The sequence below is a fragment of the Panthera pardus genome, unplaced genomic scaffold (genome assembly GCF_024362965.1).
Source record: "Panthera pardus isolate Hobbes unplaced genomic scaffold, ASM2436296v1 HiC_scaffold_8, whole genome shotgun sequence".
NCBI classification, from domain to species: Eukaryota; Metazoa; Chordata; class Mammalia; order Carnivora; family Felidae; genus Panthera; species Panthera pardus.
Window position 1 is genome coordinate 21,492,884 of NW_026527013.1, and position 12,387 is coordinate 21,505,270.

At 55.7% G+C, this 12,387-nt stretch overlaps 2 protein-coding genes across 3 annotated transcripts in view; both read right to left on the bottom strand.

Annotated features, from left to right (window-relative positions):
- Positions 1 to 2,272: 2,272 nt before the first annotated feature.
- MUSTN1 (musculoskeletal, embryonic nuclear protein 1) lies at positions 2,273 to 4,291 on the bottom strand. Its single transcript, XM_019417176.2, has 3 exons — positions 4,028 to 4,291; positions 2,774 to 2,906; positions 2,273 to 2,572 (listed from the first exon to the last, which is right to left on the bottom strand). Exons 1-3 carry the CDS (start codon positions 4,034 to 4,036, stop codon positions 2,466 to 2,468), a joined length of 249 nt encoding a protein of 82 aa, XP_019272721.1. The 5' UTR covers positions 4,037 to 4,291; the 3' UTR covers positions 2,273 to 2,465.
- Positions 4,292 to 5,681: 1,390 nt separating this feature from the next.
- Positions 5,682 to 12,387, bottom strand: part of STIMATE (STIM activating enhancer) — a 54,642-nt gene continuing 47,936 nt past the window's right edge. For both annotated transcript variants that reach the window (XM_019417175.2, XM_053898006.1), the window contains 3 exons: positions 12,233 to 12,310; positions 11,308 to 11,457; positions 5,682 to 9,450 (listed from right to left, as the gene is read on the bottom strand). In XM_019417175.2, the coding sequence (XP_019272720.1) occupies positions 9,334 to 9,450; positions 11,308 to 11,457; positions 12,233 to 12,310 (345 nt within the window). In that variant the 3' untranslated portion in view covers positions 5,682 to 9,333. The remainder of the gene's footprint in view (positions 9,451 to 11,307; positions 11,458 to 12,232; positions 12,311 to 12,387) is intronic.

A 12,387-nucleotide genomic window follows, 5' to 3' on the forward strand; every position in this document is an offset into this window, starting at 1 on the left:
TGGGAAATTGGGATCTACAAGCCAAAAACTGCAGTTGCCTCAGATAAGTAAACTGTGAATATCCTGTGGACCTTGGCTGGGGACAGGAACATGTACCGAGGAAGAGCAAGCTCAGGTGGGAGTTGGGTACGGCACCCCTTCTGAAAGGTCCACGGTCACCCCAGGCCACTACCACCCCCCATACCAGCCATTGCACCAGCCAGCTCCCTAGGTCTGGGAGATACACCAGTGAACCAGCCTGCTTTCCAGAAGCCCAGTCTGGGGGAAATAGGGATGGCCCAGAACAGGAGGGCTAGGGGGTGGCTTCCAGGAGGCAGGGGGACCGGAGGCCAGCTTGATGCGATGGGGCAGTGAGGGCCCTAATGGCTCTGAGGAGCCACTGGAGTGTCTGAGTGGGGCAAGATATGCTGGGGCCAAGGCAGGATGGAGACACTTCATTTCTGGGGTGAGAGGGGCTGGGTCCAGGGGTCCCCTTCTCTCTCCTTGGGTCCCCGGCTGCTGTCAGCCCCCATTAACCTAGCCAGGCCTCTTGGCTCAACTCCAGTAAGGCTGCCAGAACAAGACCCGCACTTTGGCAATACAAACTGAGAACCATAAAGATGCCTGCACCTTGTGGCCCGGAAGTCTCCTTCCGGGTAATTTATTGATAGGAAATCGTGCAACACAAGTCCTGAAGGGGGTGATTCATTGTGGGGGTGTGTGCACTCAGATAGCCTGTGGAGGTCGGTCGTGCCAAGGGAGCCCATGATTCACAGCTTGCGTGAGAAAACACAGGACACCCAGCCATCAGCACACCAAGGCAGTGCCACTGTCCTGAGCCCAGACCCGTAGGAATGCACCCGAGGGCCTGGGGTAGGATTACCAATAGCTTTTTTCAATTTTTCTTTAATAAACTTGAAATGCTGCTTTTATAACAAATAGCAATAAAATGAATAAATATTAAGGGATCCGGACGCAGCTGGTGCTCGCGTCCCTGGCGGCTCTGGGATAGCCCAGCTCCCGAGTCTGGCCATAGATAAGGTAAAGTCGCTTCAGGAAAGTGTGGCCAGGTCCCAAGCCCTGGGTTGAGGAAGGAGGGTGACTTGGTGACACTTGTCAGTGGGGGTGGGGAGGACGGGGAGTAGCCATTTTGGGGGTCCACACAAGGTTCTGAGGCAGTGACCGGCCCCCAAGGTCCCCTCCATCAGTGGCAGGAGCATCCAGGACTCTGGAGCTGTGTCTCTGGCTGCAAATCAATGTTCCCCTCCAGAAAGCATCTCTGTGCGCATCTATACTGCTTGCCCTTTGGCTCTGAATATGGTTGGGATCATCCAGGGCTTCACACCCGGTCAGCAATCTGAGCAAAGAGCCCCCCACCCCCACCCCCGAGGAGCACGGTGAGCAGGCCCAGGCCCTGCCCCACAGAAGGGCCACTCGGGGCACAGAGCACGGGCCCAGCCTGAAGACAGCTATATAAGGACGCCATGCTGGCTGAGAACGTGGGGAAGGCTCCAAGCAGCCACCCCACGTGCCCAGGGGACAGGCGGACTTCCGTGTAGGCAGCAGGCAGGACTGCCTATGGCTTTGCCGTCACAGGGGGACAGACTTCTGCAGTCCCCTGGATCTGACAGTTCCACACACACAGGGGACACTGAAGCCTGAGAACGGAAGAACCGCTCATGAGCCAAGGACCTGGAGTTCTCACAATGCAGGCGGAGCGGTGGGAATGGCGAGGGGGAGGCTCACCCCGAGTCTGAGAAAGGAGCAGCTCAGTAAGCAGACTACCACTGGCCAGAAAGGGGCCTCGACCTGGTTTTGTCTTTAAGGGGTGTGAGCTGGCAAGGAGGTGGTACAAATAAGGGCCCCAGAGGAAAGGGGTTTTGAGGTGACCTGGTCCTGCAGAGCCTTGGTGTCCTTGGAAGCATCTCAACATCCTCTGTGGAAGGCAGGGGGAGGGGTGAGCCTCGGGCCCCCACCTGCTTCACTCTGAGCAGTGTTACTGTGGCCTGTTTTATGCAACAGGCTCCAGCTCTAGTCCCTTTTCAGATGGGAGGGAAAACTGAGACTCAGAAAGGCAGAGACTGGTCTGAAGCCACACAGCTCAGCGCCAGTTCACCACGTCCAAGACTTTCTGGCATGTGGCAGTGGCCGTAATGGCACCTGCCTTATCCTCTGGGACCTCCCAAAAGCCCACAAAGGGTACAGAACATGCCCCACCCCCTACCCCACTTGCCCCTCCCCTACACTGAGCGGCTATGGCTGGTGACCAACTAACACCCTCCAAATGCCGGAGTCACTTGGGCATCCTCTTTATTGTTCCCCAGGTGCTGGTGCAGACTCCCTGGGCTGAGGGACCAGGGCTCTGAGGGATAGGCGGCAGTCCCAGAGGCAGCAGGTGAGAAGGTGTATTCTGGCATAAAAAAAGTTTTTGGGAAAGGCTCCTGCATCTAGGAGTTGACAGTGGCGAGAGGAATGGTGTGCACTTCTTAGCCAAAGACACTCTTGGCAGGTCCAGCTTTGGGCTTCTCAAAGACGGTCTCGGTGCCGGTCCGGGTGCCGCTGAACACCGACGGGGCGGTGGAACCAGCTAGTTCTGTGGGCAGGATGGGGAGGTGTGGGCAGGGGCATTTGTGGGGAGTGCCCCCCCCCGGGGAGTGCCCCCCCCCCCCCCCCCCCCCCCCCCCCCCCGCTCAGGAGCTCTGGACTCAGGAAAGGATGCTGGGAGCCCTCTCCCCATCCCCCCCTCCCACTGACACCTCCCTCCTCCACCCCCACTGCCCAGGAGGATACTCACCACACTCCCGCATGACCTGGTAGGTCTTGGACTTGATCTCCTGGTTCTTGGCCAGGTTCCCACGGGCCCCCTTCAGATCTTCCTCCTTCACGGGGGGGCGCTTCTTCTTGATGGGGGCCTCCTGAGCACCAGCCTTGGAGAGCCCAGAACCTCATCTTACAACCCGAGGCCTCAAGGGTGAAAGCCCTTTCCTACCTCAGTGCCTTGGCCCTGAGACCCCTCTTCTCTGGCCACTGAACTCAAGCCAATTTAAGGCTGCACTCCTCTTCCAGGAAGCTCTCCCAACCGTGCTCCACCCCCACCTCCACGTCTCTCTCTACTTCCCCCACAGACCAGGAGCATGGGGACCCTGGCTACTGTGGCCTGATACTGCCTGCCTGGCCAGGCTCAGGCCTGGGAACGAAGGGCAAAGGGGAAAGGGGCTGGTTTTGAGTGGAGTTTCCTTGGGTAAATTCCAAGATCTGCTCATTGGGTGGCAAGGGCCCCTCAGGGATTGTCTCTCTCTCCCCCAAACTGCTGGCATTTACCTCGTGCGTTTTGCGGTGGGAATCTGGTGGAAGAATCAGATGCCCGTGAAGTCGGTCCGAAGTCAGCACCCACCCATGGAGCAGGTAGCAAGGAGAACCTCCACTTAGCATGCCTTAGCACTGACCTACAAGTCCATCCCCCTCCAGACTAGGGATATTCAGACTCAGTGCTTATCCTACCATTCAACCCCAGGCGCCCAGGAGTCTGAGGCCTCATTCCTTCTTAAGCCCTGGGGACAGGTGCAGGGAATTCCTGGTCCCTGAGTCTGGGCTGGGATCCTGTGGCAACACAGTACACCCCCCTGCACCGAGATATATCCTGCTGGGGAGATGCCTGGGGGAAGTTATGCACCCACAGATCCCGCCTGGCATGCACGCGCATACGCACGCACACACACACACACACACACACACACACACACACACGGCTACAAACGAGTCCTATGGTCTTCTTCACACACAAAGGCAGACACAAATTGAAGTATCATACATGTTGTCTCTACCCTCCTGACAAGCCACAGAACACCACCAAACCCAAGATAAATGGGGGTTTGCCGGCAAGCTGGGGCCCAGCGCTGCCCCTCCTGAGCCCTGGCCTCCCAGGGGCTCACAGAGCTTCTCGTTACGCCTGCAGTTCAGCTCAGGACACAACTGTCAGAGGTGACAGTGTCCAGCTGTCCATCCCCACCCCCCCGGCACCAACCCGGCCTGTGCCGGACCCTCCTACCTGGGACATGGTGGGCGTTGTGCGAGAGCTGCTGCAAAGGCTCCCCTCTGGCAGGCAGAAGCCGGTGGAAGAGATCGGGGCAGCGCCAGCCCTCTGGGGCTTATATAGTCCACTTGCCTGCCCCGGAAAGCCACTCCCCTCCTCGATGGGCTTCCCGATGATTCAGGTCCGCACAGCCTGCAGCTTCAGAGTTTATTCTTAGAGATGATAGGGGCTCGCTGAGCACTGCTGCCCGGGGGCCACAGCCCTGTGGAAAAGGACAGCTGGGGAGACCCGGGGCCCTCGAGAACAGGTGCTCTTATGCAGGCGGGAGGTGCCAGGCCTGGCAGTGCGCAATGAGGATTTATGAGCGTGGGTCCTGGAATGTGTGTGGCAGCCTGAGCTGTCCACCTGGGAGAGTCCATCCCAATGCGGTGGGTGTCCCTGAGGGAAGAGAGGGCCCTGGGCTAGGCTGGACCGCTCTGAGCTTATTTTTCCCTCTCTTTTACCCTTCTATGGATTCCAGAGAAAAGAGACTTTCCATCCTGCACGGCAGCAGAGCAGAAGCTTCCTGTGTGTGACACTTGGGAGCACTTGCTCACAGTGAGCACAGCCCCCCATGGTTCACAGGTGAGCAGCTGAGGCTGTGAGAAGCTCGGGGAGCTGCTTCATCTGTGTTTTTGCCCTCTGCCTGGCTCCTAGTGCAAGGGTAGCAAAGGGACAAAAGGCGGGAGGTAAAGTGCCCAGAAAGGACCAGAAGAAAACCTGCTTTGTGGTAAGGGCACCGGTGAGTGTAGGCAGGGAAGGGCACAGAGCCTCTGACTGGGTGAGGTCACCCAAAGGTGCCTGGCCTGACATTTAGGTTGCTGAAAGCAGGTGGGCGAGATCCAAGCCCATTCCAGGCACTGAGCTGTGGAGAGAGGGACAGGCCCAAGGTCTCTCCTGAAGGCCACTTAGCTTTCTGCTAGCTCCTAATAGCCCATCCCTGAAGGGGAGACCCTCGGGGCGCAAGGCAGAATTCTCCACCTGAGATGGGTGTGGGGAGGGGATGTGGGTGGGAGGTTGGCCACATTCCAGCTCCTGGTCAGTGTGTGGTGGGGATTATTTTTATCCTTGGAGGCTCCAGGCAGACAGAACCCCACCAGGCACTGACACTTGGTTATCCGAATACCACTCCACTGCTGTCATGCCTCCAATCTCCCCCTCCAAGTCCCAGGAGGCCAATGAGAGGACTGCCAGGCTCCATCTGAGACCAGCGCTCAGGGGCACGGACCCAGGACTGCAAACGGGGCCGAAAGGCACCAAGGGTGGGCCCAGCCTGGGAAGGGTGCTTTGGCATTGCCCCCAATCCCGCCACCCCAGCTGGCTCTGCCCAGGGAGGCACCTGCCTCCCAGCCCCGTGGCCTTGCTCCTCACCCCTCAACCTCCCAGTACTGCTTGCTCCTCAGGAGGAGGTAAAGCAGCTTTTACTCGCCTTAGCAGGTAAGTGGAAAAGGCAAGAGTACTTTTAGCTTGTTCCCTTGGCAGATTCTGGCTCCGGTGTGTGTCACGAGGTGATGTAGGTTCATTCACACTTGGCTTCCTGGGGGAGAATCTTCTAACTCACTGGGGAAATCTTCTTGACCCCATTAAGCTGTTTCAACTCCAAAGAACACACAACCACAGCCACAAGTGATGGTTTTTTTTTTTAAAAATGTATTAAGATGTGAAACTTTATTGTAAACCATTGTATAATGTTAAGTACATCATCTTCCCTTTCATTTCAAAAACGGGTTTCTGTGAGTCATCACTGATTAAACACCCCCACCAGAAGGGCAGTGGAAATAAGCCACGGTTTGCTCACGTTGGTCTGAGTTCTAAGAAACATCATGAAAAGAGAAATCAAATGAAACCAACCCACCCACCTAGCCAGGAGCTCAAGTAGCTGACAGCCATTGGACCAGAAGTCCCTCACCAAGAGCAAAGCCCTTCAGAGCTGCCAGTGCCGCACAGGGCAAAGCAGAGAGCTCTCCACTCCTGGCTGGAAGTGTGTGCAACATCTCAACGCCAACCCTACACCCTACAAGGTGGCTGCTTTGGCCAATGAGAAGTTCCTAGAGCTGTCTATGTTGGCCTGGCTGTGAAAAGGCCAGTGAGTTGTTGTCTGGAGGCCAGAGTGGGCTCCTGGGCAGCTGACAGATGGGGCCTCTGTGCTGCAGGCCACAGGACTACACTGCCTAGGATTTGAGCCTTATCTTTTCCCTTTAAAGGCATGATAGGACAATACTCGCCTAGGACTCCCTGTTGCCAGGAAGGGGCACCAGTTAAAGCTTGAGGCAGGAGGCCACCAGCATGCCTGTGGGTTAACTAATGGGCCACGGGCCCTTATCTCGAAGGTCTTCTGAGCAGACCAAGAAGCCACTGCGGCCCAGGATCTCACCAACATCCCCCTTTGCCACTGTCCACATGCCACTGACAACAAAAGGAAATAAGGCCAACAATGATTCCTTCCATTGAGATGTGACAGTTTTACCTCATCAGATTATTTCCATCAGTTACAAGAAACTTGTTCATGACCTTGACTTATAAGCTTTCATCATGCATGGCTTGGCCAAGGTCCACTCTTGGACAGATCAGATGGATAGCACACAATGTCCAGTTGGTGTCTCATGGTTTCTCAAGCACAGTGACACTTGCCATGTGGCTGGGTAAAGAGCTGTACCTCGTAAGGCACCTTGGGGCAGGTGGAGAGGAGACTCATCCCAGGGAGGGAGGGAGGACAGCTCAGGGGAAGTTCTGACCATGGTCCTCTGCATCTGGTCTCTCCTGGGACAGTGTACCACAGAAAAACCCCCAGTGACTGCAGGAAACACTCCAGGGAATACAAACTCTGTGTGTGTGTGTGTGTGTGTGTGTGTGTGTGTGTGTGTGTGTGTGTTATACACCCATGCACACACACACACAGGAAGATAAGGCCAAACAGGCAAGGCCACACTGTCCAGTCCCACACACCACAAGGCCCTCTATGATTAGACACTCATCCCCTAGTCAGCCAGCTCTATGACTGTGGCTCAGAGACTAAAGCCCTTATTGAAAATCAGGATACAGGGAAAAACCACCACTCACTCTCCACCACTTTGTCCCCCAAACCCACTGCCCAGCAGGCACTGGGAAGGGCCTTCGGAAGAACAGATTGTCGAGGCTTACATAACCCCTACTTTCCATCTTTCATGGACTGTGTCTCTCCCACTCGCTGTGCCTGGAGCTCAAGGCTGAAAGCACATCTCTGATTCTGAGCTCAGTAAGGTGCAGGAAACAGCGATGGGCACAGGTTGTTCAGACAAAATGAAACAGGAGGGAAAAGTACAGGGAGCCAGCAATGCCACGAGGGGCTGATGTGCAGCAGGCACAACGTCAGTTCTGGTCTTCCCCAGCACCGATTCTCCAGGGCAGACACCTCACCGTGGCCAGGGACGGGAGGGGGTTAACAGCCTAAATGAGGGCAGAAGCGGATACAGCCTCTAGTCTTGCACGCAATCTTGCCTCCTGCGGCAGATGCCCACTTTTGCAGAGTCGCTGCTCATGGCAGTGACAGGTCCCAGTTCCTCTCAGCCCTCTGGGTCCAGACTCCCACGGGAAGAAGGGCTGAGAAGCCCACTCCCCCTGCCCTGCCCCTGGGTGGGATGTGAAAGGTGAGGCAGGCCCAGGGCTTAACAGTTTGGCTCCCATGCTACAATTCAGACCCAATCTACACAAGGGCAGCACTTTTGTATGTAGGTCTAAAAGGAAGGTTCTGGACCAGGTGGCCTCTCTGCACCTGTCTCACTTCCAGCTCCCACCTTAGTGGTGTAGTTATCTATTCCTTAATTTCTGTGGCTGCCTCTGGGCTGTGACAAAACCCTGGCTGCTCCACCGTGCTGCTTCCACAGTAGGACAAGTGCCCAGGCCAACTCATTCCACTGTGGTCAGCAGACTCCTAAAGCTACGGGGGCCTGTGGCCATGCTGAGGAGTGGGGCCGCTCCCCAGGGAGGGCACATGGGCTTAGAAGCACCTCGCCTACCTGTGGAGGCAGATGGTAAGCTCTTGCACCTCAACCTGCCCCGTCCCCAGCTGCCCTGTATCTTTGAAGGACGTGAGAAACAGTATCACTGGGCAGGCAGGGGTTCCTCAGACTATTGTGCAAAACAAGGGGATGACAGTAAGACAACAGGCAGAGGGCAGCCTGGGAGGAAGTTCCTGGGGCTGGTCCAGCAGCTGGTTCTGAAGGCTGCACCAGTGAGAGGCAAGGAGGCCCAGACTGAATTTTAAACTACAGATTTGGAGGCTCTGAAGAGAGACAGGGAACACACAGGGCTGGCCTCGAGGTCTCAGTTTCTCTGGACACAGACCTCTTAGGCTCTTTTCTTGGTCACATTTAACTAAAACCTCTACCTGCCAGCAGAAAAACCAAGCCACTGGACAGAGCACTTCCTGTCCCACACGCACCAGGGCCCTAGCTCGACCTTCAGACCAGCTGCCTCCCAGTCAGGCCTGCCCTACACAGACTCACTGGGTTTGTTCCTTTCAGATAAGGCTTCATTTCCCTTCCTGCTGAGACCATTTACCTCATCTTATCGCAGATTGCCTACAAATATTCCAAATTAACAAAACTCTTGACTTTTTCTTCCCACCAGTTCACATCTCATGGAAGGCAAACAAACCCATTTCTTTGGGGATTAAAAAGAGTTTTTAAATACAATAGTATGAAAATATAACTTAAAAATATAAAAGTCAACAGCGTACGGAAGACTTAAAAAATCTATGTTTTGCCCATTAGTCCCATAGGAAATAAACACATACTCAAAAAACATTAACACTGTGACAGCTCATAAAACCGGCTTTAGAAATCAGTAGTTACAAAGCCATTTCGAGTAAGAAAGCATTGCAGTTCCAACTTGGTCAATGAGTGACTTTTAGCCCCAAACGTGTTATGTGTCCACGCGCCCAGAGCCTTGCGGAAAGGTTCTGCCCACAGCCTGTGTGTGTGCGTGTTTCCCTCCTCGATGCCACCCAGCCAGACACAGGACGGGGCTTCTGGGTCCCTCACAACACCGTCTGGGACAACGACAGACAGACAAAACGCCTTGCTTGCATATTTGGTCAGTGTTTGTAGTGCAACTGAGTGGGAGCCTCCGGCTGCCGCAAACCCCTCGGCGCCGGCCCGTCCTCCCTCTGTCGAGTCACAGTAGTTTGGGAGCGGGCGGAGACGGCAAGAGGGGCGGAGGTAGAAGAGGAAGGGCAGGGAGGAGGGAAGGAAGGACCCGGCAGCCGGCTGGGCCCCCAAACCTGACCCCAGCGCAGGAGTGTGTCACACGGGCAGCCCGAAGCGGTGCTTCTTCTTCTTCGCGGGCTTCAGGGGGGTCAGTCTGCGCAGGTCTTCCTCTACGTCAGACTCCTCCATCTCGTCATCGGCCGAGATCAGGATCTGAGGAGGGGGGCGGGGGAGGCACGGTCTGTGTCACCACCAGCGGTGCCTTCTTCCTCTGCCCTCCCTCCACCCCAGCACCAGGGTGCCGACCCCTGTAGGAGGCCTCTGGTCTCGTGTTTCTTGAGGAAAGGGTGATGGGGAGGCCCCTTTACAGAGTAAGACCACCCCAGACTTCACTTACTCTTAGGATATTCACGGGCTACTGAAACCAGCATCGAGTCGACATACCCGCCTCTCTGGAGTGCTCCCCACTTCTCCATCCAACCTCTGGCTGGAACAGAACCCCAGTCAGAGCAAACTCAGGATGACCTAAGGTCATCCTGGCAAAAAAGCCCAATCTTGACCAGGGGCATCACAAGTCTTTGAAGTTGCCTTCAATAAAGCAAAAGCAAACAAAAGAGTCCTCTTTCTCAAGAGGAAAAGAAAACATCTGTGGAGCACATACGAGGCAGGTGGGTTTCAGAGCAGCTGCTTTAAGCCAACTTTGTAACTTGTGAAGACAAAAGGAGCCCTTCACTCTTCTGAATCCCTGGAATGACTCGGCCACGGAGCAAGGGCATCCAGGGCAAACTCACTCACTGCCAACCTGCCACACCACTTGCCTGGCTCCGCAGACCTCTGGGCATCACAGAAGGACAGGGACAGTTGCAGCTGTACAGGGGACCATGAGCTCATGCTCTCCCGGGGGTAGGATGGGGACATCACCTCTTCCTGGACCACTCCCTTGGTGGCTCCCAGATTAAACCTTCTCTCTGGCTCCCGACTGCCTGTACATGTGTGCCCCAATCACAAAGCACCTTGCCTGTCTCGCCGAGACCTTTGCCTGTACCTCATTTCTTGTCATCCCATCCTACCCTGAGGAACACAGGCTGCTCTGGCCATGATGGATTTCACATTGCCCAGATGCCATACCACATGAGCACGACTGCTCATGAGTCATTGCTTCTGCCTGTAGTGCTGTTTGTCATTCACCCAATGTTCACCAGGCTCTTACAACATGACAGGCCCCGGGTCGGATCCTAGGCACCCCTAGAGAAGACATGGGCTTACCCTCTGTCTTGCTCTTCTACCCAGCTTCCAAAACTCCCTCCAGGATGCCCCCAGGAGTTAAACAAACTGTTCCAGGGTCCTCACAGGGCTTTTGTTAACACCTCAATCTCAAAACGATCAGTCTTACAGAGAGCTCTTCAGACACGTTCACCTCATGCAGTCTGAAGGTCTCTCAGGGAAAATGTCACCTCAGCCATTTCTGTAGCCCCACCCTGGGGGCTGACAAGGCCCTTTGAGGAGGCAGCCTTGGCCTCACCCTGCAGCACACAGAAGTGCAGGCTGCCCAGGGAGTGTAACTTTGCCTCTATGCTCCTAGTTATGACCACCAGTCTCCTCCAAGTCCAAACCCTTGAATGTAGGAAACCTGAAAATATGGGAAGGTGAGGTGCCCTGGGAAGGTCTGGCTACCCCTACGTTTTAGACTTTTCTAGTGAGCTCAGCCAACACTTCTGCTGCTCTGTAGCGGTGGGCAGGGATTCAAACACCTGAATGCTTAAAGGTCAATGATCAGGCTCAGGAGAGTCTGTGCCAGCTTCCCTGGAAGGAAAGGCAGGGAAAGGCAGCCCCTCCCTTCCCTGTCTTCCTCCACTGGCGGAGGGATTGGGGAGGGACTGTCGGGGCCCTCACCACACTGGGTGCTCCACCTTCCTGCCCTGGGAAGGCCAGGGGCTGCAGGGATGGGTCCCTGCCAGATGGAGCTGTCAGCCTCTTCTCCCTCCCCCTGGCTAGTGCTGAGAGGACCAGATGCAAACAGAGACCAGAGACCTCCCTGGGTCGGGTGGTAGCACGGGGGCTCAGCCCTACCTCAGACTCTGACTCCTCGTGGGATGCAGCCCTTCGGTAGCGGACCTTACTCCCATTCCTCGAGTCCTGGTTGGCTCCCCTTTCTTCTAGTTTAGCTTTCGTCCTCCCCTTTCTCATGAGGAAATTGTCCACTACCCAGAACATCAAAGCCTGTGGGGGAGGGAACCTGAGCGTTACTCCGGGATAAGCCGTTTGTGAAAGCAGAGCAGACCCCATCGGCATGCCTCCTACCCGCTCCAGATTACGTCCAGGACAAGGGAAAGAAAACCCTCATCCAGTCCCCCTGCTCTCACAAGCTTTCAAAGAGACACCCACTCTCCACTTCCTTTGTTTCTACTTTCTTATCAGAGAACTGGTAAGAAAGCCCTGGCCCTCTTCACCCCGAGTGGTGGTGACTGATGGGGACAGCCTGCCTTGAGCCTTTGCCTTAGCCACTAACAAGGTCTCTGGGCTCCTGGTTGGGGCTCCTTCCACGGGCTGAGCGGCTGGCCTGCATAGTCGGCCACGTCTGTCAGCCCCAGGTGCCTGTAGCATTTCTTCTCACTGTTTCCTAAGTCTAGCCAGTGTGCTTGTGAGTTTTTCTTGGAGCTCTGTGTAAACGACAGGGATAGAAGCCTGGCATCCTGATCTAGAAATCCTTGTCATGCATGTGGTGGGCCTTGTTGGTGGGAGGTCCCCTGGCAGGGAGGGCAAGACAGTTCCCGGGACCCTCCATCTTGCACAGGGGGCCTGGAGCATGGGGTGTGCCTGTTGAGAAAGCAATCCTGCCATCTTCACGTCTGGAGTGGGGGTGGGGAGAGGGCAAATGCTCACACAGAGGGACGTGGGGGCCAAAAGGGGCTTTCTCTGTCAGACTCTGAACTGTGAATGGGACACTGGAAGGCAGAGAGCACGTGGGGGTAGGAAAATGCAACATGGCACTGACATTGACAAAGAAGGGGACGATCAGCATGACGATGGCCAGTTTCAGGTCTGGGTTTTCAATGGGATTCAACAGGGCCACCTGTAAAGAGAAGCAGACTCCGTGAGGTAGGGAGACACCACAGGGAAGGCACCTGAGGGTGGGGGTGGCGGCACGGG